At 34.7% G+C, this 27,267-nt stretch overlaps 1 protein-coding gene across 1 annotated transcript in view; it reads right to left on the bottom strand.

The window, feature by feature from the left end:
* Nucleotides 1-27,267, bottom strand: part of Tmprss15 (transmembrane serine protease 15) — a 106,943-nt gene that overhangs the window by 18,883 nt on the left and 60,793 nt on the right. Inside the window, exons 17-21 of the mRNA XM_042258926.2 lie at nt 26,193-26,318; nt 24,571-24,711; nt 15,233-15,343; nt 13,456-13,588; nt 2,116-2,211 (exon numbers count right to left, since the gene is read on the bottom strand). Of these exons, the coding sequence (XP_042114860.2) occupies nt 2,116-2,211; nt 13,456-13,588; nt 15,233-15,343; nt 24,571-24,711; nt 26,193-26,318 (607 nt within the window). The remainder of the gene's footprint in view (nt 1-2,115; nt 2,212-13,455; nt 13,589-15,232; nt 15,344-24,570; nt 24,712-26,192; nt 26,319-27,267) is intronic.

Consider the following 27,267-nt stretch of genomic DNA (forward strand, 5'->3'; position numbering starts at 1 on the left):
GTTCTACAATTCAACCAGCAGAGGTCAATGTTACATCAGGAATCACAATACTTTACACTCTTTTCTTCTGTCGAGGATATCCCACACATTAAATAACACATATATTTGTGTTCCTGTGCACGCATATAGAATGAAATGTTTTACACTTAAGTACTTACCTGAATGAGGTGTACATGTTGCTTAAGTCCTTTTACTTTGGGAAAGGAAAAGTACAAAACAATACTGTATGCTCAATCAAAGCACCTCAATGCTTTTAGAACATGCATGGTAAAGCTTATTTAAAAGCGCATGCACCTATGTTCTATGATTGATATTCTCTTTTAATATACAAGGTAAGTTCAATAGAAATATAAGAAAATGTGTTTAATTAATAATAATTAATATGATTATATGTCTTTCTCTCTATATAAAATGACTCAAAGAAATCTCAGTTTTCCTTTTGGTACCCACCTATGTTTGAATAAAAAGTAGTTTATAGGATGCCTTAAAGAATATTTTTAAGTGTCATAAAACACATTTCACATCTACAGTACTTGCCAATAAAAATCCATATCCAAAATGGCTTCTAAGACATTGCTACTGGTCTTCAAAAGAGCAAACAATGCTTAATTAATTTTTATCAAGCACAGACGTAGTTAGTAGTTCATTACCAATTTAACAAGAAATTTCAGTTTTTCTCTGGTAACTTCTTACTTGTCTTTCTTAGAACTCTTAAAAACAAGGATGCTCTCAAAGGCACCATTATTCATATGACACTGAATGTAATAATTGTTCAACAAATAAATAAAAGCATAAGTTAATTAAGGGAATGAATAAATCAATACATCTCAATTTTCTCAGTGCAGTATAAAGTGGCCAATTAAGAAAAGGATTGAGGACATTTAGCTAATTGGCTTTTTTGGTGTAAAAAAAATGGTAAAGTGTGCATCTATATAAAGTCATTTTTAAATATCATGGATGTAGGTATAATAGTGTCATTAATATTAATTGATACTGACACCTTTTCATAAGGATAGAATGACATGGTCCTTTTCTGAAACATACATGCAACTATTTTGTATGGCTCTAAACTATTTTCTTTTCTCTTTCTAACTAAAATTTAATCTGTGAAACATGAGTAGATAGAATTCTCAATCTACTGGAGAACCATGAACCTGAGAATGCTTTATAGAAAGAAGGATGGAAAACCTCTTTGAAAATTTCAGATGGTTTAGTTGATTTCCAGTGAGACTCGTGATATCAGTCAACATTGATACAAAATACTAAACCTCAAGGCTTTTTCCATAATACTAAATATGGTCCTTACAAATTTGATTTATTACTTGAGTTTATGATACTAAATATGGTCTTTATGAATTTGATTTACTACCTGAGCTTGTGAGAGTGCTGACTTTCACATCAAGTATGTTAAACAAAATACAGTGGTGATAGGATGTTAACTCAGAGTGCAATTTTGATGTCTCCCTGCAGTCAGTTCTCATCCACAATTTGTCTATGGTGAAATTATAAAACTCAGAGTCCGATTTCATACAAAAACTGCCACTAATGCCTAAATAGGAGAAATTACATAATTTACTCATGACATGCTTTTGAATAGAGGAAAGGTGCTGCTTTACAAATCCCTACAAAAGGCTGTAGGAATAAACATAATTTAAAACAGTAAAAAAAAAGAGGCCATATAGGCCTAATTATATTATTTTTAAGTGCTAATCATATTTATTTGCTAAGAAAGACAATATTTGATTCTCATCTAACGCTGTGCCTTTTGATGGTTGTCTGAGGAGCATTGATCCTACCCATTCTAGGACTCACAATTTCTTCTTATCATGGGGTTTAGGGATTTAGAAGATGAGAATAAGGACAGTATTAGGGTATATCATTTCCCTGTCTGCATGCTAGAATATTAGTTACTTCTATTTCATTAGACTGTCTTATAAAAATGAGGACCAGACAATTCTATCAGAAAAGATTAGTTAGATGGTGCTTGGCATTACATAAACAGAAGAAAGTGAACAATTTTCGTGTGTATGCGGTACCATTGACATTTTATTGGCTTCAAAATATTTTCCATTTAGTCTTGTGTACCAGATGAAAGTAAAACATCTCAATATTTACCTGGGTGTCAGTGTCAGGCTGCCATTAGGGGCTCTGTTTACTCTCACAAATGGTCCATCTCCAGTAGAGAATGTTGGCATTGATGAGTTTGCATTCCTAAGGGAGGGAAAATGACATATAAACAGAAGATGAAATACCCCCCCCCAAAAAAAACCATGTTACATTTTAAATCATTTAGTGATGCATATCTTGAAATAAATTATTTGATGACCTGGGAGGAGTGGAGGGTGAGAAAACTGTGGTTGGCATGTGTCATATGAGAGAAGAGTCTATTTTCAATATATATATATATATATATATATATATATATATATAAAATCAAGCACTGCTACAAACTATTGGCAGAATTATTACTAATGACATGAAATGTGCTCACTTTTGAGACCTGCCTTTAGTACTTGTTTGCATATCCTACAGAATCTTACAAAGATCACTACACATTGCTCTTGAGAATCTGATTTCTTTTCAGTTTTTCTTGTCTGTGTTATTGAATGGATGTTAATACTTCAATGGGTCAATTTATATAAAATTTGAATCAAATATGAATAAGAAAAATAAACACAGTGCTCATGATTTAAGCATTTCTTCTTAATGAGTATATCTCATCTTTCAAGAAAATCAAACTACCTAAGAACTACATAGTGAAATAAGATTTCAGAGTTTAGTTTTCAAATTTTTTTTTAGCTTCTGATATTTCCTTAAATATAAGGTCCAAGCAGTCCTAATTGAAAGACAGAAGCCATATCGTTTTGCTTTGAGGACCTCTGCAGTCTGGATCTGCAGTTGTCAACTTGTGAGCCACCACAGGGTGGCAAAAGACACCTCCAGGTAAAAAGGCATCCAATTCTCCGGGCTGAAACCTGTGGTATCTGCATTATCTACTGTGTGTCTTGGTGATAATTTCTTTTAATTAATTTAATTTCTCTTAAGAATTACTTACTTGTACCTTAAATTTTAGCTAGAGACTCAACTTTTAGTCCTCAGTATTGTTTCAGTTCTTTTATTCATTCAAGATTACAATCTTAATATAAAACTATGCCTTTAAATTTGGGAGTGAGTGAGGAGGACATGGAAAGAAGGAGAGAGATGGTTAAAAATGATACAATGTGCATATTGGAAATTCCCCACTGTTAGCAACAACAACAATCTTTGCCTTTAGATTGTAAACATCCTGATTTTTACTGTTATTTATGGTTGTCAGGAAGACAATGGAGTTCTTATCCCTTGAAATAACATGTTGGGTCTGCTGTTGCCTCTCCAGAATATTCAAGGTCTCCCTAGGATGATAGCTAACAGCAACAATGTGTTTGGGTATACAGGGAATGTGCACTGAGTACTCAAAATTCATATAATCAATGAAAAGAAAAAATGTTCATAGGGTAACTCCTCTTTCTTCTAATGTCTTCAATTGACTAAACATTTATTCGGTATCTTCAGCCACTGAAGAGGATGTTGGGAAAGTGGATGCTCTCTCTAATGTCCCAGAGTTTGGAATATTACACTTTCATTTGAAAAGCAGATAAATTTAATGAAAGAACACAAAGCCACTAATATTCCTTTAATAAAATCCCAGATAGATTTAGCATAGCAAAGACACCTTACTATTGTTATTTTTGGAGATTAAACTGTCTCCTCCTATCATGTGAGCAGAAGGACTATTTTACTTATGTAGCTATACGCATATGTATTTTCTGCATCTTAAAGAAAAAGGCAGACGTGGATTAGAATGTTAAGGGTGTCCTAGTCCTAAAAGCTTTATCAATATAAAATAGTTCCAGGTGAAGATTGGCACACTCATGTAAGAGAGAATGTAGATCAAGAGCTCTGGATTTTATCAGCACCTGATTTCCAGTAGAAGTCATCACAGCAACTGAAAATACTAGGCCTCCCCATGAGAAGAGGCTTTATTTGTTCATGTTGGCTGCAGGCTCCAGACAACTGGAACTGATTAGTCCACTTCTATGCAGGGAGGCTAAAGTCCAAGGTGATAATTACTCTCTAATCTCCCTTTAGACAGCTTTCTTCTTGTGTTTCCTCATGTTACCGTTTCTTATTCTGTTCAAGGTCTACCACCTTTGAGCATTCTTCCAAGTAGTTTCCTAAGTCTCTTATTCTTCAGCAGACATTGTCACAGTGCTTTGTCAACAGCATTGGCTGTCACCTCAGGAAATGTATTAAACATGTGAACTACCCAGAACCACTCTACATCTATGGGATCAGAAAGTTGTGGTGCAGGCCCAGCATGCTGCTGTAGCAAACTTTTCAAATGATTCTAATAGTTGCTACAGAAATGGAAGAAGGTCATGCTGACATACAAACACTGTTCATTATAGTTGTACAAGGCTTTGTCTTTTTGCTTCCATCTTGATTTCTAGCCTTTAGAATCTGTTTTCATACAGAAAATGAGAACACCATCAAGACATCTACATGAAAATGTATTGCAGGCATGTAGATTTTAGACAATTCAATTCCCCTGTTCTTTCTCTGTTCCTTTGAACTTTCTTTAAGATAGGTCCTGAAGGGACCTATCAATATTTGTGGAAATTTAAAAACAATAGAAAATATTAAATTACTGTTTTTATAACTGTTTAACCTACCCTATTTATTACATATCTACTATTGATACATGGTGGGACTATGCTTAATAACGTTACCACAAGTATTCTAAATGAAAGGAAGGCTAGAGGATAACCTTTAAGAATAACGGACACCTGATGGGGAAATCTACAGAGACACCCGAACCAAGCTCAAAAGAACTCATGATCATTAGACCTACAGCTGTGGAACCTGCATGAGACTGGACTAGACCCTCTGCATACGGGAGACAGTTTTGTAGCTTGGTGTGTTTGAGGGGGCCCTGGCAGTGTGATCAGGATCTATCACTGGTGCATCCCATTACCTATGGTTGGACATTGGACACCTAACTCACCCTTGAATGGACCAAGCTTACCTGTCTCCCGATGGGAGAACTTACTCTGTTGGAGGTGGGGATGGGGAGTTGGGGAAAAAGGTGGGGGGAGTGGGAGGAGGGATGAGACACCAATGAAACAGTTTTTTTTTTTTCAGAATACTGGTGCATTTTTATTAAAGAAGAGAATAAAGCATTTGTAAATATATTTCTCTCATGTATACTTCAAAGGTGATGCCGGTCAGCTGCTACAGAACTGGGGAAGTGAAACAGGCCTGAACTCCTCCTCTACCCTAGATGACAGACACACGGAGGGCCCGGAGGTACCCAGCCCCAGAGTACAAAAGGTTCCAAGTTGCATGAACAGAAGGATGCCAGCTGGCATCACAGTGCCACCTGGAGCAAGGTAGCTACCCCAGGGATGTCAGACATGCTTGATAAGAAAGCCCCTTTACCCAAAGAGGTAAGGCATGGCGGTTCCCACTGGGCTCCCAGCACAGAGGCCAGTCACTGCCTCCCACTGTGGTTGGTATGTAAAATGAATAAAAAAATAAAAAATAATGCATCTCAAAAATGATGTTCCACGGTGATGTTGATGATGTCCCAAGATGAAGTGGAGATAATGTATTCATATGGAAAACAGACACATATTATTCTTTTCTATGTGATTCAGATGAAAATGAGACAATGAAACAGACTGCATTTAATTATATAGCTATATTGACAGAGTCTTGCTATGTATCCCAGACTGATATTAGTGTCATTATGCATCCCAAAATAACCTTTTAATACTTCTGTTTCAGTCTTGAGTGCTAGGATTACAGGAGTGCTGCATCTTATCATCTTTAGTTTGCTAGAAAACAATGTACCTTCAACAAAATCTATAAAATATTCACATAAGTAAATTTTCATGTTTAATATTGATGCCAGAAACCTAAAAGTATTCTACAGAGTTCTTCTGCTCATGTACATATTTCCATGAGTAAGTACTGGATATTAGATTTGGGAACTTAATTAGAAGTAGACTATAATAATTTAAAATCCTACCAGCTTAAATTTACCCTTTCTCCCTGGATATAATTTAAGTTTAATTTACAATAAACAGAATATGAAGCAATAAATATTTAAGAGAAACCATTAATTAATAAAGGACAAAATAATAAACAATATATGGAAAGTAAGGTATTAGCAACCCTATGTGATGTCATTGTAATGACCCTTTTTCTGTCCCACCAGCCAACTCCCAAATGTGATGGAGACTTATTATTAATTATGAAAGCCTGGCTTATAGCTTAGACTTGTTCTTAACTAGCTCTTATGACTTAAATTAACCCATTTCTAGTAATGTACATTTTGCTCTGTGGCTTTTTACCTTTCTTTCATTCTGTATGTCCAATTCCCTCTATGTTTCATTGGTGTCTCCTCTATGCCTCAATTATCTCCTCCTACTTCTGCTCTCTGCTTGGAAGTCCCATCTATACTTCCTGCCTAGCTATTGGCTGTTCAACTCTTTATTAAACCAATCACAACAATATATCTCCACACAGTGTACAAATATCCCATAACATGTCAACACTTAGTTTTGAAAAAAAAAAATCTAATTGATGCAAATTGAATCAAGATGATTACAATTAATTAAGTTTTTTTGTGGTAATTTTCAGACCTACAGATTTTGATAACTCCAGTGCTCACTTCTATAACTGTCTGAAAAGACTAGAGATTTAGTATCATACAGATCACTATATATAGCTTTACCTTGTTTACATATTAGTGTCTCCCAGCAACCTATTTCCGAACCATTATTATCATTTTTATGGTTTGTATACCCATAAAGGGCTCTCCTGACTTAAGGAAAAGTCTTCTATGTGAGAAGAGAAGCATATAAATGCAAACATTATTACTTTTTAGGTCATAGATGGAGTATAAAAATATACTTATAAAAGAATTCTAGGGAGAGAAAGAGGGATATCCCCAGGCTGCTTGGATGGTATCCAGTCTTCAGCCACTTTTCTCAGGCCCTGCTTAGGCTGCCTCTCTTTTGTCTCCCTCCTTAGACTGCATTTGCTGAGATAAGGATTCTTCCCTGCAGCAAGAGCTTAGGCAGAGATGTTTTAAGCCTTTGGACACACTAAAGCTGACGGAATAATAATGCCTGTTGCAAATACTGCAGCCTAGCACTGTAGCTCATTTCACACCCCAAAAGGTTTAAGGAATGAATAGAGCCAGGTGGGATTAAGTTAAAAAGGCTTTTGGAGAATGAAGGTCTTTCTTTTCGGATTGGAGGGAAAGAAGGCGATAGAGTTGGCAGGACAGAGTTCAGGACTTTTATAGACAGGGAGATGGTGGCTGGAAGAGAATCCAAGACTCTCTGGAAGTCTCAGCAGTGGGCAGTTGTGTAACACTCTGTCTGAACTGGATGTATTTCAACTGCATATCTCATTCATTTACTACATTTATAGCAACACACCTACCATTCACCTAGAGAAACTTTTAGCAAGCAGGTAAACTTGATGAATTTCAGATTTTTCTGACCTCAGCTTTTTAGTTTGTGACATTTGCATAGAAAGTAAAGAAGTGTCGATAGAAGAGTTATCTTGAGCTAATCAGTCCCTCCTCTGTGCATGGTGTCATAGTCACAGTAAAAGAGAAATCAATGAGGCAAGTTCTCTGTGGACAGTATATTGAGTATTGTGGTGTTGTGTACAGCATGCTCTCCTTAAACTTAACTTTCTCAGGTGTTACTGGTTTTATTTTATTTTAATTAATTAATTAATCTATTTACTTATTTATGTATTATATGTGCTGATACTTGTGAGTTTGTGTGTGTGTGTGTTTGTTTTCTGAGCCAGATGACTATTGTACATCCAAGCATACATCCTGTTATAACCTCATGGCATCCCTTGCCTATGTGCCTTGACCAGCCCTATAAGGTAATGAATTGATGAGAGATGAGTTTGGGGAAGCTGTCAAAGTACTGCAGTTCATTTGCTCCTCAATTATTTTTAATTAAGAAATTTTTTTTTATTTTAAAGCAGGAGGAAATGAGTGTAATTTGTATGTCAGGTAAACGGTAAGTTTTTAGTAGTGTATCATTTATGGGAATCATTTTGGTAGTCATTTTCACATAGTAGAAACTGTTTTTCCAACAGCTTGTCTACAGCTTCTTCCATTCAGCCACACCTAAGTAATATGATGTTGTGGCTGGAGAATAGTCTCAGCAGCCAAAAGTGCTTGCCACCAAATGTGAGAACTTGAGTTCCATTCATCCCCAGGCACTACATGGTAGAACAGACGTTCCCCTCCCCCCTCCTCCATGTGTATGCATACACCTATCTATCCCTAAATAAATAAATGTAATGAAAATATAAAATATAAATATATGGGTGGAAGGTTTAAGTAAAAGGAAACAAAAAATAGAAAATATTTGTTTCTGTAAAATAAAGTAAACAAAGAGTCATTAAGGTTAAACGTAGTAGTTATTTGTTTTTCTGATCTTTCTCATATCTTATCCTGGTGTTTTTTTTTTTTTTTGTGTGTGTGCATGTGTGTGTGCATGGCATGTATGCACCTCTGTGTGTATGCACGTCTGTGTGTGTTCACAGTTGTAATAAGTCAAGGCTTTTCCTACATACTTGAAGATTTTTAGGACACTGACAGAAATTACATATGGGAAAAAGAACACTGTCTATCAACTTATTAAATCAATATAAAACGCCAATTTTAATTTCAGGTTTCAGTACCTCATGTCGAATTGTGGAATAAATTAAATGTGTGTTTATGTGAGACCCTTCATTTTATTTTTGAGATCATAACATAATGAGATCATTTCTCCCTTCCCATTCTTCCAATTAATTTTGGTAACATTATTTTAAAAGCAAAATTCATCCTCTACCTCAGTATTTGCCAATGCCTTGCAGTAGAAGAACATTGATGCAAGTCTATTTCCTGTCCAGGTTTGAGAATGTGAAGATACCATTAATTAGTCTGGTATGTAAAGTAGAGACATACTGCAAGGGACTCTTAGGGTTAACAACTCCTAGGATTCCTACTCAGGAAACAAATCATTAGCTCAATTTCTCACTAATATTTTTTAAATACTAATAATTAATTTTACTGATGTTTCAAGGCAAATCCCATTGGCATGGATTGGGCTGTAACAATGTGGATATCTTTCTTAAAAAACATGATTGAAAACTCACTGCTATTTTAATGTTACTCTCGCCTCAATGTAAAAGTTTTTCTTTCTTACTTTGATCAAAGACACAAAAAATATTATTCAAAGTACTTTTTACTTATGCATGCTATAAATGGAAAAGAATTAAAGTGTTTAATATAAAGGAGTAAAAACTGAGGAAATCTGCCTCATGTGATTTTCTCAAATCTGTGGGGAATTACAGTTCATACCCAATCAGCATAAATAACCTTGAGAGACTACAGTGCCTGCTTAATAAATTGGATCCTAAATTATTCCCTACTGTACCAAACACATCATTTAAACTCACCAAATATTCTTTCCATTCCCTTATGCTGGTCTAGACTACTCTCATTAATGCTGTAATGTTCTTTCAGTGATTAAAGCACTATGGAGACTAATAAGAATGCATAGGGACAAAGATTAACATCTTTGCACAAATTAACTGAATCATTTCAGAAGAAAGCAACTACCTGGCCTTTCTAAAAACTATGGTATCTAAGACAATGGATTGCGTCACTTATGTTTTTATATTGAAGGACCCTGTCTCTTGGTCTCCATGTCTTGCAGCAAGAACTATGATCCATAGGAAATGAGGTCAATGAACATTGACAGTAAAATCTGGCTGGGGATGAGATCACATGTAAATAAATAGGACTCAGTGTTGAAGAAATGATTTATAGTCACTTAACTCAGGCCAGTCTCTGGAAAGACTTTGCTGATATAACCTCACTGAGTTCAAGTCTCAGGCAGCACCTTTCATTTATATTATACAGGAATTTTCTATTTATATGTGTTTATCCCCACTACATAAACATGTAAACCCAAGTCATAAATTATTCATTCATGAGCCTTGTACAGCATCATCAGTAATGCTTCTATTTTTTAATGAAGAATAATCAAAATATACTTTCAAAGTTTAAATACACTAGAGATATGTGCATTAATTCTAGTTCATTCTATTTTGCATTTGTAAAATTCACTTCATCTAAGATATTTAATTCAAATTAATTTAAATTATTTCTTTTACTTTTTTCATCTTTGAGATTGTAATATAATTATAACATTTATCCCCTCTTTTTCATTCATTCTCGCCCTTCCAAATACACCTCCTTGCTCTCTTTAAAATTCACGGCCTCTTTGTTTTTGTTATTACATACACACACATATATATGTATATATATATGTATATCCATGTGTATATGTATATATCAAAGTAAGATGTTGATCATTTTGATTTTCATAAACAAATCAAGTACATCCATCTTCTAGGAGGTAATTTAATTAGGATTTACATAATGCAATAGAGAGATCCCTTTTATTTATAAGCCTGGGGTAGTACTCAGGAGACTGGTGACAATGAACAGCACATGGGTGTGCAACTCAGCCATCCTGGACCTTCCGAAACCCTGGCTTAGAAACAAGGGAAACTCACCAGTCTCTTCAGCTGCAATATTGCAAACCACGTCTTTTAAAGAGATCCTCAACTTCCCGAAAATTTTAACAGGAAGTCAAGGGCTTTCTAGGTCTACCCTCCCCGAAGTTGCTATTGAACTAAATCATTGTTGAGTATGACCCCGGGGATGATGTCATTATCCAGTGTTTTACTGGAAGTTAGAAAAATGAACAAATTCACAACTTTTACTTTTTGTGGACTCTTCCAAAATAAAAAACATCGCACCGGACATTCTCCTCCTACAACTCATATTATTATTTCACAGTTCCTTTTTGTTAAATGCTACCAAAATTGAAGTGGTTTTTGTTTGATTAAAATCTATATTGTATTATAAAAAGGATGGGGCCTACATATATATGAACATCTAAAGTACATGGAATTTTTAATTGATACTCATAAATTAAATTGATGATCATTTGCATAGTGTGTGATAAAATTCCCCTCTTGCCTTTTCTTTTGATGGGAATCACCTTTTAGATGAAACAACATGCATGGAACTGTGGTTTCCCATTATGAATTCCAGGAGACAAGGGAAACTAGAAACGTTCAGTCCAATTATTGGAAGTTCTGATGTGTTTCGAACATTCCCCATGAGACTTCACATTATTATCCACTGGAAATATGTGTATGTAGTGGCTGGGTTCTATCATGGCATTAATGTACAGCAGGAGTCTCTCAGTCAACCAGCAGTTATACAATTTTATGGAGTAAGCTTGAAATTTTGCTACTGGCTACTGCATGTGAGGGTATTTTCAGTGAGACCATTTTCCAGTTCTACATAGAAAATGTGTGCTACCCAGACAAATTTCTGTTGTTGGTTTGAGACCTCATCTCACTGTGTAGCCATGGATGTCCTGGAACTTTTTATATAGACTAGACTGGCATTAAACAGCAATTCTCTTGCCTCCTTTTTCCCATGGTGATAATGTATGCATGGGCCATCTCACCAGTCTGGGAATTCTGTTGTGTGATCCACTAGTCAGTTAGAACAAAGCATCCCTTGCTGAAAAGACAATTCATTGTATTTGTTTTCATGAACTAACAGAAGTTAAAATGTCTGCCAAGAATTCATATATAGATTTTGGTGTGCATAAATTTGTTTTTTCTCTTAACTGCATATCCTTATTTTGGATTTTTTTCAAATCACTTAGGTTTAACAACTGCTGTTATTAACATATAAAAATCACTTTTATTCCATTTAAATATGCTTACTTCTGGAAATCAGGTTACTTAGCCACCCATCTGATGCATTGTTAATTAACATCTCTGCCTATGCAAATTTTCACAAGTGGACATCTATAACCAAATCACAGAAATACCTGTGTCCAGGTAATTGCCAAGCATGTATCTTTGTTTGTTCATTTGTTTGTTGTTTTGGTTTGTTTATTTGTTTTGATTTTGTTTTTAAGATAGGATTCCATGTAGCCCAAGCTAGCCTTAATGTACTACTTACCCAAGGATGACCTTGAATTCTTAATCCTCTTGCCTCAACTTTTCATGTGTTGGTGTTATAAGCAGGTGTCACCATGCCTAACTGTGTGTTTTAGAATATATTGGAAAATTACTTGGCAGTATATGGTGAAAAAATGATTATGGTTAGACAACTTTTCTGTACTTTTTATATTTTAGAAACAATTGCAGTCATGTGAGTTCATTCAGTTCCTCTGCTGATATTTATCTCTTAAATTTTTTGAGATTCAGAACAATAGTGAATAAAATTAAGGTATATTATAGTAGGGCTCAAAAATCTCAAAAAGGTCCGTGAGTCAGATCCCCAATAAAGATTCTGCTTATAGAAGGCGGGACCCATTACTAACTGGTACCTGTTGGGAGTGGAAATGTCAGTTCCCTTTAAGGGTGAGTCTTCTCATAGGTCTAGTGTGTTCCAGTATGTGGCTTCACAGCCAAAGATTTATCTGTACTGAATGGAACTGATAAGTTTACAAAAACAGAAGGAATAGACACACAACATTGGGTGGGTTTGGAAAGAAGTCTGGATGGTGGAGGAGATGGGAGATGGTGACTGATATCATCAAAATACAGTGTATGAATTGTTCAGAGAATTATTATTTTTTTACAAATATATTAGCACAGTTCATATTTGAGGATGGGGTTAATCATCATTTTTTGTCTTTTCTTTTTTGGTAACAAACATTTTCTAAATTTATACTATAAATTTCAGATAAATTTAACTTAATATCAGTAAAATTGGCAGTTTTTTTTAAAATAGAGCTAAGTAGTGAGTCAGAGAAAGGAGTTGGTGTGTAAGGGCTCCTGGCATTCCCTCTTAATTAATTGTGTTGGATTCCTAGGGCCCACATGACTGAATAAGAGAACCAACTCAAAAAGTCATCCTCAGAAGCTTTTTCTGCATCTACTGAGATGATTGTGTGATTTTTGTCCTTAAGTCCATTTATGTGGTTTATTATATTCATTTACTTGTGTATGTTTAAACATGCCTACATATTTGGGATAAATCCAACTTGGTTATAGTGGATGATATTTTTAATGCATGTCCATATTTGATTTACAAGTATTTTCATGAGCATTTTTGAATCTAGGCCAATTATAATAATGAATAAAATATAATTCCTACTCAAACTATGCTATCCCCTATCTTTTCATGTGTACCTGCCATGCACATATTCACAGTCTCACATATACACATCAGACACACACACACACACACACACACACACACACACACAGAGAGAGAGAGAGAGAGAGAGACTATACACATATTATTAATAATAAAATATAAAGGAACATAGTACACTCACTTACCCTAGTCCCAGGAGATGACAAACTTCATCTGAAATTTCTGTGGTCCATTGTTCAGCACAAGCTACATGCCAGACGCTGTGGATTTGGAACTGGACCAAACCATTGTTGCTCATTGTGCCATTGAGGAAACGCACTACCAATGCAGAGCATAGGATGTGGTTACATGAAACCAGGGAGTGGGGGCCATGTGGGGGTACTGGTCAAAGGGAAAGATTTCATTTTGACAGGAGGAAGAAAGTTGTTTGAGACCAAGCATACAGTAAAGATATGTTAACTATGTTCTTCTAAATTGCTAAAAAATTGAATTTCAAACTGTATAATTACAAAAATATTAAGCATTTGAGGTGCTGTGTAGAATGATTGGTTATGTTACTTATTCCACATTGTACACATCAAGCCTAATGTCACTTTGGGTGCCATAAATAGTTATAACTTCAAATTTGTCAACAGCAGTCTTGAAATACCCCTAAGTACACAGAGATGCATTAAGGATTTTAGATTATACATAGGGTCATCTTCATTACTTTCATAGAGGAATGATGGTCTTAACAAAAATGTGCTCATTCTTAACAGTTAGATCTTAGTAATTGATTGTAGTTTTTTTCTAAAGAGTATGTTGGAAGATATAATTTGAGAAATATAAACTTAGCTGACATAATTTTGCCCTTTTCTCTGACTATAAAATAAAAAAAGCAAAGGCATTCAAGTTTATTTCCTAGCAAATGAACAAAATAAATTTTTGTATTTTGTATTATTTAAGTCATTAGACAAAAATTGTTTGTAAACTTAGTCACTAAAAGAAGGAGAAAGTTCAGTTTTTTTTTTCACTCATGCTGCCCATTCCAGTAGCATTGCGTTTTTATTCACTGTGTTTTCATTCACTGTATTTGCTGTTTGGTTCTCACCATTTTCTCACTATCTTACCAATATTCTGCAAAGAGTGTTATGGTCATTATACCCAGAAAGAGACTGAACCTAACCTAGTTATCAATTAAAATAATGCTCTGTGATGGGAGTCTGACATACAAACATCATGTAGTTATTGGTTTTACTTTATTCTCGCATTAAAAGAGTTTCATATTGAATTAAATAGACTGAGACTCTTAAAAATAACCATAGCTTTATGATTTATGTGATCTTCGACAGACACATAACTTCTCCAACACCCAGTTTCTTCAGGGCTGTCTCTAGTAAGTTCTAATGTGGAACTCTTTTGCCACACTTATTTATAGTCTAGTGCACATAATATGCATAATCATTTTCTTTGTGTTTAGAAATTAAAGCAATGTATAATAAAATAACACATTGCTCATATCATCCTTGCAGCCTGACATTGGGACTTGACCGGAAACCAATCAAAGCAGATGAAACAAAAGACACTTATGAACTAGAATCCCTATAAGTACCCAATTCAGAGGATTCAGTTAAATTATCCTGAATCCATGTGCTTCTCCTGAAGGCAACAAAACAAAATAGAGCAGCGAATGTGGTGGCTACTAAGGTGCCTGTTTTGGGTTACTTTCTGTCTTTGATATTTGTGTCTTCTGACTGAGTCTTGTCCTAGATTTACAGTTGTTACATGTAACCAAGTTTAATAAAGCAACATGCACAAACTAGAGGCCTATATGTTAGTTTTACTGCAAACCAAAATGGTCTAGCATGCTTATATCAGGAGGGAGGCTACATTCCACAATACTTGAAATAAATCCTTTCATGTTTGGAAAATCCAAAAACAAATCTAAAGTAAAACAAGTATCTTTGTGAAAATAAGACATACCACAGTGTTCTTCATCCGAGCCATCAGTACAGTGCTTGTGTCCATCACAGAGATTCTCCACTGGAATGCACTTTCCATCTTTACACTGAAATTCGCCATCCTGGCAGGGCTCTGTTTATTGTATAAGGTAAAGAAATCACAGATTGAAGGTTTCTGCATACCCATTCCATTCATGCATCTTTGGACATCAGACCTTGGCATTAAAAGCACATGGTGGAAGAAGCTTCAATGTTGAAACCCCACAAACTTCCTTACCCAGATTACTTCAGAAACAGCACTAAAGGTATACATGTGGCTTTAAAGGAGTAGAGACAAAAAACCTTGGTCATCTGTTTTGCAAAAGTGCTTTGGGGACAGTTCCAAGAGGTAGCTGGGATTGATCAAAAAATGAATTGACCCTAGAGACCTCCAGCATGGCTGGGAGATCCTTCCCTCAAAGAGATTTATTGTCATGTCTAAGAAGGAAGAACTTTATGTTGGGATGACAAGAGGAGCTCTCTGTTCAGGACACATGTAATGTAGATCCTCTCAGAATGGACTGCTGTGTGTGGAAACATTTAACACCTCATGCTCTACAGTATACTGACATTCCTGAAGGAGAAACAAAAGCCCTTGATAAAAAAAAAGAAGCAGTGAGACTTCTACTTTGAAAACAAATGGTAAATATAAATCAGAATCATGGTTGTATCGTTATGTTAAACTTAGATTGATTTCACTAAGTCACAGCTTAAATTAAAAGGATATCAGAAACAAAATAACTACTCCTCATGAAATTTTGTTTTTAAAAGTCATTCAGAAGTTATTTGTCAAATATGTGTGTATGTATACACACACAGATATGGTACAGTGTCATTAATTAGAAACACACATAAAACAAACATAGGTATTGACCTTTTGACAAAGGTAAGAAAAAGTATAGATAATAAGTTAATCCTGTATTTCCTCTAGAAACAATTTCTCTATATTTGCTGGTTTAACAATATTTGAGGGGAGTGGAGTTCTATTTTTTATTAACTGTTTTCATACATGTATTTGACAATTTCATACATGTGCAAAGCTCCAACATCTCTATTCTTGTTTCTATCTTTATTCTCTCCCCTTACATATTTTTTCTCATAGTTATGGTTGGTTACTTCCATAGTGTTTTCACCATTAATGTAACAGTTTGAATGCCTTGCCAGACCAGTCATTATTGTAGCTCTCAGGATGCATTTGTAATGACCTAAGGTTGCAGTCCTTGAAAGGAATAATTTTAACCAGGAATCTAGCTTGTAGACTCAAATCTGAGAACAGTGTTAAATATTGCTACATTTTTAAGGAGGGATTTTTAAATTAGTTCTTCAAAGATTTCATACAATATGTTTGATTGTATTCACGAACCTTTCTATCTTTGATACACTCCCTGCCCTTCCCACCCAACTTGATGTCCTTTCTTTTTTGTATCCTTCAAGACCAATTTGTACACATAAATTTATCTTTTTGAGACTCAGTTTTCTTGTTTGTTGAGAGGGGATTAGCTCCATTTATTATGAGAATAAATAAATAAATAATATGCTTGCTTACCAATATGTGTATACTAACTGTTTAATAGGTGGTATTAACAGTGAAAATAAGAACATTGTTAAAAATACTATTTAGAAAACTACTGGCAGAATCTGTAGACCTGGGAAAGAGGCTGCCACTGACTTAAGATCTATCCTTCTTCATACCTTAGTCAGGGAAGCTTATGCTTTAGTAGAAAGCGGCTATTGCAGCCTCATAACTGGTCAAAGCGTTAAGAATGTGACTGGAAGTCTTCATCCTTAAATATCACTAAAGCTTCAAGGAACATCACAGACGGGGGTGTAAAGAATGAGAGAAATAGGGGTGCAAAAAAGTCCCACGAAAGGCTATCTTCTTGAATGACATGGCTGCAGCACGCACAAGCTCATAGTGTCTGTGATCACTTGCACACAATCTACACAGGAACAAGCATGCCAACACTCCAGCATAGATGGCAGAGTTATTCATGAGCCATTATCCTTGGATGGAAGAGTCATTCATGAGCCACTATTCTTACCTAGGGTTCTATTGGAGGTTGATGGTTGTTAAAGGAAGGGGAGCCATTTTTCTTTGGGAATGTGGTTCCCAAAAGATTACCCACGATCCAGTGGTTGGCCCCCCACTCATGTGCATATGACTAGTCTTAATCAGACTGAGAAGGACTGAAACTGGATGAATAGCTGTAATTTCTGCAAAGGCTGAGGACCTGAGTTTGAGCCCAGGAACTCACTTGGTGGGAGAAGAGAATTGACTCCATAAAATCATTCTCTGCCTTTGGCATTGGTGCCATGTTATAAATGTCCACACACATACACGTGCATAACTAACAAAGCAAATATAAAACAATAAAAAATAAAAAAGCAGGGGGCTGGAATGTTGAAGGGGAAGCTGGAGCACCGAAAGGGTGGATATAATAAAAATACATTATACACATATATGAGTCTCACAATTAAATCATATAAAAATACGAACTTTAAAGATATCTTTCTTCCTTTCTCTCTCCTTTCATTTTTTTATGCATGGGTGTGTTCTAACATTGATCTCTGAAACATCTATTAACTTAATATTCTTGTTCTCTGTTCTGCTTCTACCATTTTCCAAATAACAAGATGAACAGGGAAATATGTCTAATCATTTTCACTTGGTAGCAGAAAACAGTAATTGAAACTATTTATCTATTTTAGGCTTTGAAACATTCTATATTTTAACCAAAATCTAATTTACCTTAATATAGATATTTTTAGGAAGTCATGGCTGGCTGTTTCTGCAAATTTTTGTATCAGGAGAAAAGTAGGTTATATATCTCAAAACATAATATTATTAGGGAGGTTCTAGTAAATGTAATTATCAATTTATTTCACAAACACATATTTTTAAACAGATTACTGAGATGACAAATGGCCCTAAATGATTAAATTTTCTACAAGGAAGCATAAGTATCTCACTGGAAAGATTTCTCTTTCTTCTAGATGTTATCATTTCTTTAGTTTTCCTTCAGAATACAAGAAAACTTCAAAATAGATGCACCCACATAAATATATACCCTATAACAATATATATGTTAACATATATTAATTTTTATAAGGTAACAGCGCTAATTTCAGACCCATAATCAAATATTTTAATATATTCCATAATGTCAGTCATTACTGGTTACTGTTAAATTATGTATTATATTTTCCATAGCTATTATAATCATTATGTCAAATGAAGTTACAATGACCGTACTTATTTATGGAGACATTTATTGATAAATGTTGCTTTTATTATTATGATCAAGTTATATTCAGCTGGAAAGCCACATGTTAGTAAGTTAAAATAAGTATAAATATCAGTATAAAATTTTGAGTAAAAATATATGTCCTCTCCCTGTCTGAAACTTATAAATTATAAACTTAAAATTTACTGTCTTTCTGTAATCAAAACTGTTAGGATTATACCTGTAAGCCCAGAAAAGATAGTTAGTTCAGAAGGTGAAATAAATTGAACGAAGAAATACAAGAATGGAGAAAAATGGTATATTGTTGCTTAAGTGAACAGAAATTACAAAATTTGAGAAGAGGTATGAACAAGCTATTTCAAAACTTCCCATATATGTATAATCTTGATTTTGATTTTTTTTTTGGAACATAATATTTCAGGACATTAGGAATTCTTTAATACAATAATTTACTCTTTCTGGAGTCTGAAATATTATTTCTGATTATTTTATGCCCATAGTGAGAGAGGGACAAAGTAAGATTACTCAGAATTGAATTTCCCCATCTTCTTTTTATGAAGTCTCTATAGCCCTGCTTCATTTAGTTAACCATATGCTTGTTTTTTTTTTAAGAAACTAAATTGGTTTCTAAGGCACACATCACAGAAGCTGAGGAGGACTCTAAGGTCCTGATTGTAACAAGCTGCCACTTGTGAGCTGGCTGGGTGCTCTACTAAATTCCACATGAAGACTCTGAGAATCAGAAATAAGCAACAAGAACACATTTATAAGAGACATAACATAATAAATATCTACTGTGGATACTCAAGTTCAACATGAGTGGAAATGATTCAAGAAGGATAAATAAAATAAAATATACCTCATAATTATATTTCCACTGAAAACTTTAAAGTATTCCTAAAATACCAAAGAAGACAAGTGAAATTTTTAAATACTGGAAACAATTTTTAGCATAATTTTTGTGCAATGTTTCTGAAATGATTGCCAAAGCAGAACACCAATATAAAAAGGCATGTGTACCTAATCTCATATTCACTACTGGCTTGATTATCTTCTATTGCCAAATCCCTGTTTCTGTAACGGCTTTTTGAGGCTTTTGATATTTAAAAAAGTCTTGATGGAAAGGACTCTGCTGAGGACAACTGGGTCACTGAACTTCCCTCTGCAGAAGACTCTCTTCCAGGTCTAGGAATGGCAGCTCACAAATGAGTACATTGATCATGCAGTGATGTTCTGGAGGAGTTCCTCTGGATCCCTCAAAGAGACCACTCTCTTCAAAACAAGACGCTCATGACCAAAATCTATGTCTAGGTCAAACCAAATGCAAAGAACCCCTTCACATAGCACTGTATATCTTTTTGGATTGACTGCATTAAATTATACCATTTGGCTTACTTCCTCAAATGGAAATTTGTGGTGATGCTATTTGCAGTATTTTTCAAAATACTTGACACTCTATTTTTCAAGAGTGAAACCATATAAAATCAGTAACCAATAATTTTGATGAAGAGATATGCTTGTTCTCACCTTTAATAATCTATACTATTTCAGTTTCTTTCATGTCTTACCATTTGTGATTTTAAAATAGGAATGTAAAGACCTGTGACTTGTACAAATTTTGTTTGGGGGCACTTTCAGTTTTACATATGACACAGTGCTCTACAATTATTTCAGTTGCTTAGATTGCAAAAAATCCACTCTCCTACTGGTTGATATATAAATTTAAAAAAAAAACTTTTTCGCTTGGTTTCATTATTTATTTCCATTTTTAAAAAGCACGTTGTTATTCTATGAAAATTTCTTTTCATGACAAAACTCTTGAAAACATTTTGAGATGTCTATCCTTCTGGCAGAATAAGTACCTTTGTGTGTTAGCTATTTTCTTGTTCCATTGTCTGATATTCTGCACATCTGCACATGAAACTATCCTGCATTAAATACAGATGATGTACCATCCTCCTTAGCATGCAGACAGTGATTCAGTCATAAAATATGGGCAATATTGATATTGTTCCCATCTCATTTTGCAGGATTTCTTTAAACCTAAGATGTTGTTTTTAAGTTTTTCATCATTAAAATTGATTTAATCACCAATGCACTTGAAGATATATATTATCTTTGTAAATATTATTCCTCTTAAAACTCAAAATGTTAAGTAGGAAAGGCTATGATAGCGATACTTGCTAATTATTTTTATTTTATAAAACACAGCAAGATATCAGGATTTTTCAATTAATTTTCATCACTCCCAAAAAGTGTGTTGTTTTTCTCCATATGCTTTCCTTTCTGAATTTTCATGTAGTTTGCTCTGTTCTGAATTTTTATTTGGTGTGTTGTCTCCCATGCCCATTACTGACTATCATTCTCTCCTATGCATTTACTATTTTGCAGTCTTTATTATACTTCCAGGCTAGAACGTTACTAGTAATATGAATATTTTGGAATCAGATACCAGAAAATTACATGGCTTGTATTGTGTGTATGTGTGTATGTGTTTGTACAGCAAGTTCTCTCATTGGCCTAGAGCTTAGCTGACTAGGGTAGGCTGGCTGCCCAGGCAGCCCCAGAGATCTACCTACTTCTGCTTCCTAGCACTAGAATTACAAGTGTGCTCCACTACATACAGCTTTTCCACTTGGGTACCTAGGATAGACACAGCACTTCATGATTGTAAAACTGGCATTTTAAGAATTAAAATAACTCCCCAGTCCTGATGCAAGTCATCAGCAAAAACTCCAGTCACATTGGAAAGATGGGTCAGGGTATGGTAGAATTTCACTGGAAACTGCTCTGGCCAAAGATGAGTCCATGTTTTCAGAAGACTTTTCAGAAGAGGGGAAACTGGGTTGTCACTTGCAAAACAGGTGACAAGAAGATACTAGTCTATTAGGAACCAGCAATTATGTAAAAATTAAAAGATCAGAATCACAACTTTATGTAAAAAGTAAGAGTGAAAACATTTTTAATTTTTTGCTACTCAGTGTTTTGGTCCTATAAGTAGGACATAATTCAATTTCTTTAAAACATCAAACACATATTTAGCTTTTAATCTAATGTTACACATCCTAAGTATATTTTTTTCTTAAAAGTACTAAATGCGCCGGGCGGTGTTGGCACACGCCTTTAATCCCAGCACTCGGGAGGCAGAGACAGGCAGATCTCTGTGAGTTCGAGGCCAGCCTGGGCTACCAAGTGAGTTCCAGGAAAGGCGCAAAGCTACACAAGAGAAACCCTGTCTCGAAAAACCACAAAAAAAAAAAAAAAGGACTAAATGCTAGCTACTAACGTATCCTAACTTATGTTCATTACATTTGCATACTATGCATGTCATTAAAAAATTAAGCTTAAGCCAAATCAAGTACTGATTTAAGTTACAATAGAAAAATAATGGATTTTCTCAAAGTGGAAATAAAAACCTGAAGCAGTAGACAAACTTTTGCAAATATACAGTTATCATATTTTAATCATTAATAACAAAATTAGCAAGGAGTAGGGCTACTAACTAAATTTAAAATGTCATGTTCCAAATGATCTTAATTAATACTTCCAAAGCAATGATTAAATTTTTAGCTAAACTTTGAATATATATATACATTCATTATAACAAATATATGTTTATTTTTATTTTCAAGTTATTTTATATATTTTTTATTCACCATTTAATAAAATTGTCCTTTTTCTCTTTTCACATGAACTCTAGTTTCATTTTCTACATAAATTATATTTTAAGATCAATTCTAATTTCTTAGAAACTTACTCTATCCTTCTCCCCTTGATTCCATTCCCTCTGCCTCCATCAGAGAAAAAAATCTCATGTGGTCCAGGATGGTCTCGAACTCAGTATGCTACAAAAGACTTTTTAAATTTGGATCCTTGTGTGTTCCTTGGGTTCTTTTCCTTCTGTTTGTTTTGTTCTGTTCCAATGTTTTTGTGCCATCTTGTGATGCTTCACTTTATTTTATTTTTATTCCTCAGAAGCCCAGAGGTGAGGCTACAGGGGAGCGGAAACATTTTCATTCCTCAAATGGAACAGGTTCATTTACCTCACATCTTTGGATGTAATGTGTTATTTTTCTCTTTGTCCCTCAATCTCAGGGATTGAAAAGTTTGATATCTAGCTAGTGATTCTTCCTTGGAAGGGTCTGGGAATTTTAGGTGATGGAACTTGGCTGAAGGAAGTAGTGAACTGGTGTTTATTTTGTTTTAGGAGTGTAAGGTCTCTCTCTCTCTCTCTCTCTCTCTCTCTCTCTCTCTCTCTCTCTCTCTCTCTCTCTCTCTCTCTCTCTCTTCCTTCTCCCCCTCTCTGTTTCTACTTTTCTGTCTTAAATTAGGAATTAGGTAGCCTCTACCACATGCTTGTACCACCATCATGTTATTCCTTTTTATGGGCTCAGAATATAAGGGCCAAGGACTGTGGTCTGACTGTCTGACGTCTCTGAACCCTGGAAACAAAGCAAATCCTTCCTCCTTTAAATTGACTTCTCCAGTATCCGACTACATTGATGGATAGCTGACTCATGTGGACAAATAGCTTTTCTCTGGGTTGGGGAACACATTCCCTAGATTTATTCAATCTAGCTACTTTGCAGCATTAAAAATATGCGTGTATGCTCATATGAGAACAAATATGTCTGTTTTTGGACAATGCTTAGGCAAGCCAATAGGCTGCTCTCTTCCACAGCCTCCGCATCAGATCCTGCCTCCAGCATTTCTCCCTGAATTCTCTGTATGATGAACTAGGAACACTAAGGTGAGATAAACCATTTCCTCTTCAAAAGAAAAAATAGAGGAAAGAAAGAAAAGTAATTTCTGATCCCCCTTCTTCTACCTTAGACAGTTATCACACCATGCCAAACTTATGTTTTAATATATATTATATATACATGCATACATAATATACATACATATTATATATAATATATATATAACAACAAGGAATACATACACACATTATATATTATATATATTGTTTGTTAGTCTGAGTAATTGCTTATTTTGTTTGATTCATATCACTGTTTCTAAGTCAAAAGCAGCTGCTTCTAAACCAGATGGGAGATAAGCTGATTGGGTTTGCAGCCAACCCTTACTAAGTAGCTTTCATAATTAATATTGTGGCTTATTGTTGGGGCTAGAGAATGGCCATAAAGCTGAAAGCAGGCCACTTCCTGGGACAGGGTCAAAGTTTCAGGCCATCTGTGAGTGGTAGAGAAACAGATATAAGCATAATTTATCCTTATAACAGGATTTCGCATTAGCTAATAATCCAGAAGAGAGGAGTCATGCAAACCTTCATTTTCTCTAGGAATTCATATCTATAAATGAAAATTTGTATCAGGAAAGATGCACTGAGCTGAGGGTCAGCACAAAGAGAGCCACATGATAGTAAAGACATATTTTATATATCTCTAACTAAACCTGTCTGTCTTTGTCTGTATCTGCTCTCTCTCTCTGTCTTATCTCTCTCTCTCTCTCTCTCTCTCTCTGTGTGTGTGTGTGTGTGTGTGTGTGTGTGTGTGTGTGTGTGTGTGTGTTTGTTACAATGCTTTACTTTTTCCTTCCTCTAAGATTAGGGATATGATAAAGAACACAATAAGAAGGTTGTGATGCCAACAACATGCAGTGTTAATCTCCTCCATTGCAGTTGCTTTATTCTGGCCGTCTCTAACAAATTAATGATGGTTGATTTTTTAATTGGGGGGTCACTGGCATTTAGCAGTACAGTAGCCCATCTCCCCCCTCCTCTCTCAATAAGATCACAGCAAAACGAAAAGTCTTTCCTCACAGAGCCAGTTCCTTTCATTTGAACTTCATGTTAAATTTTAATTTTTGTGAGTAGAAGTCAAGGGTCTTAATAGAGAAATACTTGATATGCCAAAAAAAAAAAATGTTGTGGATTCCTGCTGTGAAAAACCCAGGTAACCATTACATATAGAGAGAGAACGGACGAAAATCTACACTGGGCTGAGAAAATAATATCTCAGAATGCAAGCATATATGTTGTAATTTACTCTTGAAAGGGCTTTTACTTTCTTTAGTTTGTTCATATAGCTATGACGAAGTGTGCAACATTTCTTACCTGGAATCCCCAAGTAATATCCTGTTGTGAAATTTGCTTTGAAGCCCTTGCTTGCCCCACTCATGTCTGTGATGAAAAGCACAGTCATTCTGTTGGTAGTAGAGAACACGTCCTTCACAGGGCCAGGCCCTGTGTATACAGCTGCCCGCAAGGGAAGAGAGACTGTAAGATGTTTGAATCTCAGAGATACATGAAGAACTTTACCTCTGTCTCCTAGGTAGGACTACATGCAGCTTGGCTCACCGAAAGCATGTGCTCATTCTTATAGTTTAGATACTGATTCTTAATTGCTTTGGTCTATTAGAGCAGAAAAGAAATTCCAGAACAAAACAATTTCTATCTACATGTATAATTTAGATATCCTTCTGGAATTTTTATTTCTTTTGATTTGTATGAATATTTAGAAGTAAAATAATAAATTGCTATTATCCTTGATCATATAATCAGTGTTTTTTTAATGAGAAACACAATTTAACCTGAAAAATGAAATAAAAAGCAATCATTCAAAATATGTTTACAAATGCATACACTGATCCAGATGAAAGTTCCCTAATTCTTGCTGGTCCCCAAAGGATTTTATTGTTGATTTATTCTGTTTATGGCTCTGACAATTCATTCCAGAAAGCTGTGTTCTAGAACTTTGTGGGATTTTGCTGATATGTCTGGGGAATCCTCATTATTTTCCTGGTCCTGCAGAGGTTGGAGTCTCATGGTGAGTCTTCATTCATTTGTCACAATTTTTATATAATAATGCTTTGATTTAAATAACTTCAGGCCAGATTTTATCATAAGTGATGAATGAGTCACAAGTGTAGCTAGATTAAAACCATGTCTGTGGTGAAGAACAATAGTTTCATGCTTCTAAGTTGAACATTTAAGCGTCTTCCTAATTTAATATTTGGCTTACATTACCAAATGGTAGCTCTTTCTTAAAAATTAATGGCTAAATAATATAATATAATTTTATGTTTGGCTAATAACTTTTAAATATGCTAATATGTATTTTGTTGTCCAGACACAATTATTTCTCATGTAAGTTAAAAGTAATAGTCAATCGAAATAGAATAAACATTGGTTAACTTTTATATCATTCTCAGCTGCTACAGACAATAATAAGCAAAACAAGGACATAATATAAAATAAAATTACTTAAAATTTTTATAGAAACAGAATTTGGATATTTTCTTGTCAAAGGAAATGTGGTTTAACAATTATCTTTAATCACCTGTTGTATACAGAATTCATAAAAACTACTTAATAGGTTACACATGGAATGTGTGTTTATAGTTAATTATTGCTTACTTTTAAGAACTGTAATGCAAATATAACAATCCTGACTAGCAACAAATATTCTAGAAGAGTATAATGTCATCATTGCAAAGATGTTCCATGTGAAAACACAATACCGTCTGGGATCACTTGAGGGAGGAGAAATCATAATCAGAATACATTGTATGAAAAAAATCTATTTTCAATAAACTGAAAATCTTCAACATGTTACCCTGCTGTTATATTTTTATGTTGACAGTTGTAAAGTTCTTATATCTGCTTCCAAGTGCTCTCTCTGTGCACCAAGTATCTTGAGTTATACAACTTTCAGTGGGTTCAAATTGCAGTCTTACCTAAGAGCAAGGAGTCAACTTCTCCCCCATCTCTCACTTCAACCACATCATTGATATTTTCTAAATTAAATTCTTGAAAATGAAGTTGGATATTTTTTCCCTTTTGTGCATTTAAATTCCATACACCTTGGAGACAACAAACAACAACAATTAGTTTATAGCATACACCCTTGTATTTGTATTAAGTCTTCATAGTCTTATTTACTTTTATTGATTTATTTTGTTTGGAGCTAGGAAAACTAATATACTGGTTTGGTCTTAAATATGTGTTGTAACAATTCAATTAAATTTGATATAAGTTCGCCATAATTAAATTCATTTTATATAAAACAAAATACTTTATTCAAAAGTTTTAAATAGATAATTAATGCTATAGTACAAAGTTTAAGAACATCAATAGCTATTAATAGTCTACTTCAATTCACTTAATTTTCTTTAATTTTTTGCATTGTGAGTGTGTGTGTGTGTGTGTGTGTGTGTGTGTGTGTGTGTGTGTGTATTGGGGGAAGGGGGTTAAGCTCCCCTAACGCACAGAAGACAACTTACTGGGGTAGTTCTCCTTCCACAATTGAGGTTTCAAGGATCAAAGGACATAAGGCTTTGTGGCAAGCATCTTTACCTGATAACCCATCTATTCAGCCCCAGTTCACCTAATTTTCCAAGATCAAATAAGCAAAGTCTAAAATTTATTTGAAAGTTTCTCTAATTAAAACATATTGCATGCTGTTACTTCTTTTTTTAAAAAAGTCTGTGCTTCAATGAATGTTTCTTGTTTTCATGAGTTTCTGAGATGATTTAAAATTCAGAATCTATTTTTTACCATTTATTCCTCCAGTTTGAGTATTCTCATTCACACTTAAGGATTCATCACTCAGCTACAAAGCACTGGCCTCTCCAAGTACTTGCAATTTACATTATACACTTTGTTTAAGAAATATACAGATTTTCAGAAGTATTTATTTTATATGGAACACACACACACACACACACACACACACACACACACACACACACACACGGGTCTGTTCTTTGGAAAATTCCTGGGTCTTTTCTCCATCTTAGGTAAGGGCAGCAC

This window comes from Peromyscus maniculatus, chromosome 12 (genome assembly GCF_049852395.1).
Source record: "Peromyscus maniculatus bairdii isolate BWxNUB_F1_BW_parent chromosome 12, HU_Pman_BW_mat_3.1, whole genome shotgun sequence".
Classification (NCBI taxonomy): Eukaryota; Metazoa; Chordata; class Mammalia; order Rodentia; family Cricetidae; genus Peromyscus; species Peromyscus maniculatus.